The 8,846-nt window shown below is 39.1% G+C and overlaps 1 protein-coding gene across 1 annotated transcript in view; it reads right to left on the bottom strand.

Annotated features, from left to right (window-relative positions):
* Positions 1 to 8,846, bottom strand: part of EXOC5 (exocyst complex component 5) — a 59,760-nt gene that overhangs the window by 22,436 nt on the left and 28,478 nt on the right. Inside the window, exons 8-10 of the mRNA XM_060174919.1 lie at positions 2,620 to 2,664; positions 2,371 to 2,511; positions 766 to 848 (exon numbers count right to left, since the gene is read on the bottom strand). Of these exons, the coding sequence (XP_060030902.1) occupies positions 766 to 848; positions 2,371 to 2,511; positions 2,620 to 2,664 (269 nt within the window). The remainder of the gene's footprint in view (positions 1 to 765; positions 849 to 2,370; positions 2,512 to 2,619; positions 2,665 to 8,846) is intronic.

Genomic DNA, 8,846 nt, shown 5'->3' with positions numbered 1-8,846 from the left:
CTTAACCCACTGCGCTACTGCTCAACTCCCTGACCTAAGTTTTAAAGGCATCTTCAATGACTGAAGTCTAGCTGTAAGGAAAACAAAAACAAAACAATGGGTCTACATAAAACTAAGAAGCTTCTGCAAGGCAAAAGGGACCATTATTAAAACAGAGAGACTCATTAAGGAATGGGAGAAGACCCAATAGAATGTTTAGTGTAACAATGCCATTTACAAAAGCACAAGACATATTCTTGAGATCAACTTAAGAATGACAATCTTTCTAACATTTTAATTGCAGATAAAACATAATATAATAGTTTTGGGGGTAAAATTACTAAATAATGAACTAGCTCACAATTATAAAAAAACAGTTTTCAAGTCTTGAAGATTTTGTTTTATTAAAGCACATTAATACAAGCATAGGGACTACAGACATAGTTCAGTCTGTTAATGCACAGAACATGTATGCCTAAGGTCTCAGAGGTCAGAGGTTCTCAGCACCATCTTATGTAAGAGTTAAACAGCTCTGTAGTCTCTTTCTTATTCTTCTATTTACTCTGTTTTTCATAATAAATGAATTTTGAAAAATACGTAAAGCATAAAATTCAGTTTAAGTGAATATACTATAAATGCTGCTCTTATAAGTTCTAGTTTAAACATCCAAGTAGTAAATACTGTTATACTAACAAACTTTTATTAAAAAAAAATAACAGAAATTTCTTCATTTTTCATTTAAAAAGAAAACTGAGATGCCATTATTTTCAAATAATTACAATATACCTTGTATATAGGTCATAGAAATTTTTGAGATACTGCTCTGCATCAGACTTCCTACATTCCTCTAACTGGTCTTTCACAAAACTCTAAAAAAGAACAAAAGTCAACATCTGTAAACAGTAAGACATATAGTCCAAAGGATATGATACATTCAGATATTCCTAGTGGATATGCATGCAACTTGTTACAAAAACTTTGAAAACTGCTGAACATATATGTATATAGCATATAACTAGAGTACAGGTTTTACCAACTATATAAAAACACAGCATTCCTATTTGGTATAATGTGGTAGGTTAGTCTTTTGATTACAGTAAAGCTGTTTTTTTTTTCTTTATAAACTAGTAGTTTCCTTTATAAATCTCTATATGTATAGTTCCTTTTATATATAAAATTGATATATAGTTTCCATATGTGTGTGTATACCCTCCTTTATATGTACAGTTTCCTGTATAAATTAGTAGTTAAAGCATTCCAAGACACAAAGGATCACCTATTACAATATACCACATGGGAAAGTTCTACATTTGGACAGGGGGAGGAGAAAATTTGTGTAAGAAATGCATCTTTTGGGACCAGGTGATGGCACACCTGGTTGAGCGCACATGTCAAGGACCCAGGTTCAAGCCTCCGGTCTCCATCTGCAGAGGGAAAGCTTTGAAAGTGGTGAAGCAGGGATGCAGGTGTTTCTCTTTCTCTCTTCCTCTCTATCTTCCCTACCCTCTCGATTTCTGGCTGTCTCCATTCAATAAATAAAGATAATAAAAAATTTTTTTAAAAAAGAAATGCATCCTTTAAGTTCAAGAAGAGATATGGACAGTGATATTCACAGTAGTGCTACTTCTGTAGTAGACCAAGATAAATAATTCAAAGTCAACCACAGTAAAACAGATTAATAAAATCTGTAAATTATGTACATACTAAAATTTCAGACAAAACAGAATGTATAATCTATAGATACATACAACATAATGCATCTCACAAAGGTACTGTTCAGAGAAAATTAGTATCAAGAATTTCAAAATATCTTTTTCTTGTCTATCCTGCCTCATAAAGTAAATGCAAAACAATTAATTCCTTAACATTTCCCAGACTGTGATGTGTTTAACATTAACGTCCGTTAAAATGTTAATAGATAGTACTCTAAAAAATTAGGAAATGCTGTACATTATACCCCCACTTTTACAGAATCACATCACAGCATTAAAGTAAGCTATGAATCTCAAAGTTGAAGCTGTAGCATAGTACACTTGTATTTCTTGTCCAATTTCTCAAATGCTATTAGTCAAAGTATAAACCTAAGAAAAATTAAGTTATCATTCAAAAATAATTACTACAAGTATCACCAATCTGCTAAACAAACTGAAAATCTATGCTCTAATGACACATAAGTGACTAGCATCCTTTTCTTAGTAAACAACAAAGCATTTTCTTAAAAAACATGATACTGTCATTTATTTGCCCTTCAATGAATAAACATTACTATTGCTAAGAGCATTATGAGTAATGTATATTAAATAAATACTGCATATTAAAAAAGAAACCTTTGAAAGAGGAAAAACAATCATATATTAGTTTAAGAACTGCCTAGTCACTATTTTAAATTACCTGTAGTTTGATTTCAAATACATTTTGAATAAGTTTAGCCAGTACTGTTTCTGGATTACTAAAGATATCTCCAACTTGCTTGTTTACCCGTTGACAGAGTATTGCAGCATCTTCAAAAATATCATTTCTCAAGTAAGCACCCTAAACAACAAAAGTAATTTCACATAATGAATACCTAGCTTTCAAGTGGCTTTTAAAACATAAATGAACATATAAAATAAAATACAATAAAGTGCACTGTTATGTTACCTCCTGGCACTGCTTTATATAAACATCAACACAATGGGAGTAACCCTAAGAAGAAGAAAGAAATATATTATCACTGTTCTGGTTCAATTATAATCAGTATCACTACCAACTGCAATAAAATAAGTGTTGTCTGTCATAATGCTATAGATATGTCTCAATAATTGTTGGATTTAAATAAAATTAACCACAGAAAACCAAAAACCTAATACAGATATCAGATGTTTCTAGTGAAGTCAGACACTTTCTATGACAAAATTGGTCAAATTTGTATATATCCTTTTGAGGCATAACTAAATTCTTCAGTCATTTTTGATCTATGACCACATCACCATCTTCATACAGATTCAATATATTGGCTTTAGATACACTTTACACATACATACTTTCTTCTTTCCCCTCTTGAATCCAAAGCAATTGTCTTCCCCCTACAAGGATCTGAATAGACTTAACAGTTAAGTGGGGTTATGGAACAGACTTTTAAAAATAAATTCATGTCAAATCACTAATAAAAAGGGAAAAATAAAAAGATAAAAAAGGATGCACTCCAGGGCTGAGTGACAGATCACCCAGTAGAGCACCAGCTTTGCTATGGGGAAGTTTCATGTTTGAGCTGTGACATGACATCACACAGGAGTATGATGGCAGCAGAAGAAGCATCACTGGTGGTGACAAGCACTAAGGTAGCTCTCCTCCTCTGCTTCTCTCTCTCTCAAATTAAAAAATCAAAAATAGCTGGCCCAGGAGTAATAAAAATCATGTATGTGTGAAGCCCATTATCAGTGTAAAGGGATAAAAATAAACAAGCACCCCCACAACTATGGACATCTAATCTTTGATAAGGGGGCCCAAAGGATTAAATGGAAGGAGGAGGCTCTCTTCAACAAATGGTGCTGGGAAAACTGGGTTATAACATGCAGAAGAATGAAATTGAACCACCTTATCTCACCAGAAACAAAAATCAACTCCAAATGGATCAAAGACCTGGATGTCAGACCGGAAACTATCAAATACTTAGAGGAAAACATTGGCGAAACACTAAACCTCAAGGATATCTTTGATGAAACAAACCTAATTGCAAGGAAGACTAAAGCAGAAACAAACCAGTGGGACTACATCAAATTGAAAAGCTTCTGCACAGCCAAAGAAACTATCACACAAACAAAGAGACCCCTCACAGAATGGGAGAAGATCTTCACATGCCAAACATCAGACAAGAGACTAATCACCAAAATATACAGAGAACTCGGCAAACTTAAGCACCAAAAAAGCAAATGACCTTGCAGCTATCAAGAACAATGAACCCACCTTCTCTGACCCATCTTGGACGGAGCTAGAAGGTATTATGTTAAGTGAGCTAAGTCAGAAAGATAAAGATGAGTATGGGATGATCCCACTCATCAGCAGAAGTTGAGGAAGAAGATCTGAAAGGGAAACTAAAAGCAGGACCTGACCAAATTGTAAGTAGGACACCAAAGTAATAACCCTGAGGTGAGGGGTAGACATGCAGCTTCCTGGGACAGTGGGGGGTGGGAGTGGGTGGGAGGGATGGGTCACAGTCTTTTGGTGGTGGGAATGGTGTTTATGTACACTCCTAGTAAAATGTAGTCATATACATCACTAGTTAATTAACACAAGGGGGAAAATTAATTGTATGTCTCAAAGTTTTTCAAAACACAAACTGAATCTTTTCTCAATATATGCAGTGTAATTGATATGCAGACTCTCTCAAAAGCCTAGACCAAGTAGATCAGAAGCAACCAACAGCACAGCTATATACAAGATACTGAGTACTATACAGCAAACCATAACAAAAGGACTTTTCAAAGTTAACCCAATTACCAAATAATGTGATGATAACATTAACTATCGATTGTCTTTTTGAACCCTAAGACAGCAGGAACCTCACATCTCCACTAAAGAGCCTCTACTTCCCCCAGTCCTGGAACCATTGGATAGGGTCCACTTTCCCGTATGCCTCTCCAAATCCATATCAAATAATATTGCATCCGCCGATCACAACCTAACCAACACAACGATTGCCACCTCAACATGCTTCACTTCAGACTGTATCCAGAGACTACATGTGTGGAATGACAACCCTTCAGCTTCATTACTCGGCTGAGACCTTTCCTTTCATAGTATACTCTAATTCCATCTCAGGTGGTTCTAACAAAGTCCCTTTCTAACAAAGTCCCAAAACCTAGATATACACCAGTTTCTGTGAGAGAGAGCATATGTTCACACGTATCCGTAAACTACTACAAAATATATACCTGAAAGCAAAAGTACACTAGATTTTGCAGTGAGTATCCCCCTAACACTTTCTCTCCACTATTCCAAGCTTTGGGCCCATGATTGCTCAACAACTTGTTTGGCTTCGTATGTTAACTCTCTTTTCAGTCACCAGGTTCCAGATGTCATCAGGATGCCGGCCAGGCTTCCCTGGACTGAAGACCCCACCAATGTGTCCTGGAGCTCCACTTCCCCAGAGACCCACCCTACTAGGGAAAGAGAGAGGCAGACTGGGAGTATGGACCGACCAGTCAACGCCCATGTTCAGCGGGGAAGCAATTACAGAAGCCAGACCTTCTACCTTCTACAACCCACAATGACCCTGGGTCCATGCTCCCAGAGGGATAGAGAATGGGAAAGCTACCAGGGAAGGGGTGGGGATATGGAGAATGGGTGGTGGGAATAGGTGGGAACCTACCCTATGGTTTTGTTAATTAATACTTTCTTAAATTAAAAAAAAAAAAAGCAAATGACCCCATCCAAAAATGGGCAGAGGATATGAACAAGACATTCACTTCAGAGGAGATCTAAAAGGCTAACAAACATATGAAAAACTGTTCCAGGTCGCTGATTGTCAGAGAGATGCAAATAAAGACATTGCGATACAACCTCACTCCTGTGAGAATGGCATACGTCAAAAAGGACAGCAGCAACTAATGTTGGAGAGGCTGTGGGGACAGAGGAACCCTTCTACACTGCTGGTGGGAATGTAAATTGGTCCAGCCTCTCTGGAAAGAAGTCTGGAGAACCCTCACAAGGCTAGACATAGACCTTCCATATGACTCAGTAATTCCTCTCCTGGGGATATACCCCAACGATTCCATAATGCCCAACCAAAAGGATGTGTGTACATCTATGTTCATAGCAGCACAATTCATAATAGCTAAAACCTGGAAGGAACCCAGGTGCCCAACAGCAGATGAGTGGCTGAGAAAGCTGTGGTACATATACACAATGGAATACTATGCAGCTGTTAAGAACAATGAGCCCACCTTATCTGACCCATCTTGGACAGAGCTAGAAGGAATTAAGTCAGCTAAGTCAGAAAGATAAAGATGAGTATGGGATGATCCCACTCATCAACAGAAGTTGAGAAAGAAGAACAGAAAGGGAAACTAAAAGCGGAATCTGATTAAATTGAGAGCAGGGCACCAATGTAAAAACACTGTGGTGAAGGGGAGGGTGGCCATTGGGCTTCCTGGCACGGCGGGGGGTGAGGGGGTGGGTGGTGGGGATGGGACACAGTCTTTTGGTGGTGGGAGTGGTGTTTATGTACAATCCTATTAAAGTGTAAACATTATAAAAACCACTATTTAATTAATATGAGAGGCGAAAAACTGATGCTATGTCTAGAACTTCTTAATACATAGGCTGAGTCTTTGATATGTGGATTCTCTCAAAAGCCTAGACCAGGGAGAACAGAAGCAACCGGTAGAACAGCTATATACAAGATGCTGGGTACTATACCCCAAACCCTATCAAAGGGACTTTCCAAAGTTAAGCCTATCACCAAATAATGTGATGATAACAATAACTATCCATTGTCTTCTTGAACCCTAAGACAACAGGAACCTCACATTTCCACTATAGAGCCTATATTTCCCCCAGTCCTGGAACCTTAGGGTGGTGTCGGGAGCCATAATGACACTGCACATCACGCCCCTAAGATGGCACCGGCCACGTGGTGGCTAAACCAGTAAAGTGGTAAACAACTTTGCGGAAGTTGGACGATCCAACTTCACAGACTGCGTGCTGTACACATGAACTGTTTTATGATTGTTAGAAGGCTGCATGATCTATGAATGCTGTATGCTTGCTTAATGCCCATTGGCTGACTATGTAACAGTGAAAGGTACTTAAGGTGGCCATAAGAAGGAAATAAAGGGAATTGAGGAAGAAGACTCTGGTGTCCGTGTTGTTGTTGCGGGCCGACAGCGACAGGGTGGGGCCCACTTTTCTGCATGCTTCTCTCAATTCAAATCAAATAATATTGCATCCGCGGATCGCAACCTAATAAACACAATGAGTGCCACTTCACTTCAGACTGTGACCAGAGACTTCAGGTGTGGAATGACAACCCTTCAGCTTCATCACTCGGGTGAGACCTTTCCTTTCATAGTATTCTCTAATTCTATTCCAGGTGTTCCACTCCCCAATAAAGTCCCCAAACCTAGATATAGTCCAGGTCCCCTGAGATAGAGCATAGGTTCACCCATGTCCATAAACTAGGGGAAAAATATATACCTGAAAGCAGAAGTACACATGCAGGGAATACCCCCCAACACTTCATCTGCACTATTACAGTCTTTAGGTCCATGACTGTTCAACAATCTGTTTGGCTTTGTATGTTAACTCTTTCAGCCACCAGATTCCGGATGCCAGCGAGATGCTGACCAGACGTCCCTGGACAGACGACCCCATCAATGTGTACTGGAGCTCCACTTCCTCAGAGCCCCACCCTACTAGGGAAAGAGAGAGGCAGACTGGGAGTATGGATCAACCAGTCAACGCCCATGTTCAGTGGGGAAGCAATTACAGAAGCCAGACCTTCAACCCTCTGCATTTCATAATGACCTTGGGTCCATACTCCCAGAGGGTTAAAGAATAGGAAAGCTGTCAAGGGAGAGGATGGGATATGGAGATCTGGTCGTGGGAACTGTGTGGAGTTGTACCCCTCCATGTTTCCCTTTTATAAAAAAAAAAAAAAAAAAAGAATAGGGAAGCTTCCAATAGAAAGGATGAGGTATGGAACTCTGGTAGTGGGAACTGTATGAATTGTACTCCTCTTATCCACAATCATGTTGATCACAAATCACTAATAATAATTTTTTTAAAAAGTTGAAAAATAAGAAAACACAAAGCAGAACTTGGACAGGGTGTGGTGAGGTGAACCAAAGTAAAAGACTGGGTGGAGGAGGGTTCAGGTCCTGGAATTCATGATGGCAGAGGAGGACTTAGAGGGGGTTGAACTGTTATGTGGAAAACTGAGAAATGTTACACATGTGCACACTACTGTATTTTACTGTTGACTGTAAACCATTAATTCCCCAATAAAGAAAAAAACTAATATATATATATGTGTGTATATATACATATATATATATTCCAAAATAAGACAAATAACAACAACAAAAAAAACACGGTTCAGCTGTAGAATATATAACCTGCATGCAAAATTCACTAACTTCAGTTCTCAGCACCACATAAAAACAACAAAGATTAACACTAATACAGAATATCATTAAAATGGGGGCCAGGTGGTGGTGCACTTGCATGAGTATAACTTATAATGCACAAGGACCTGCAGGTGGAAAGCTTTGTGAACGGTGAAGCTGTGCTGCAGCTCCTTATACAGGTGTGTCTGCCTCTCCTCCTCTCTATCTCCCCCCTCCCTCTACATTTCTGACTGTCTCTACTCAATAAATAAATAAAGAATAAAAATTTTAAGAATATAATTAAAATGGTGAAGCAGTGCTTTGTTCTTATTAAAGGGAAAAAATGGGGGGTCGGGCGGTAGCGCAGCGGGTTAGGCACATGTGGCGCAAAGTGCAGGGACCGTCATAAGGATCCCGGTTCGAGCCCCCGGCTCCCCACCTGCAGGGGAGTCGCTTCGCAGGCGGTGAAGCAGGTCTGCAGGTGTCTGTCTTTCTCTCCCCCTCTGTCTTTCCCTCCTTTCTCCATTTCTCTCTGTCCTGTCCAACGGCAAATTACATCAACAATGGCAATAATGACCACAGGGAGGCTACAACAATGGGGGCAACAAAAGGGGGAAGAAATGGCCTCCAGGAGCAGTGGATTCATGGTGCAGGCAAAAAAAAAAAAAAAAAAAAAAAAGGAACACTATTTTTTGTTAGTATTTATTTTAATGACAGAAACAGAGAGAGAGAGAGACTGAATGGGGGTAGGGGGGCAGACATCCCAAAATACTGGTCAGG

The sequence above is a fragment of the Erinaceus europaeus genome, chromosome 16 (genome assembly GCF_950295315.1).
Source record: "Erinaceus europaeus chromosome 16, mEriEur2.1, whole genome shotgun sequence".
Lineage (NCBI taxonomy): Eukaryota > Metazoa > Chordata > Mammalia > Eulipotyphla > Erinaceidae > Erinaceus > Erinaceus europaeus.
Note: the sequence above shows the minus strand (reverse complement) of the source record. Positions and strands in the feature narration are given on the sequence as shown.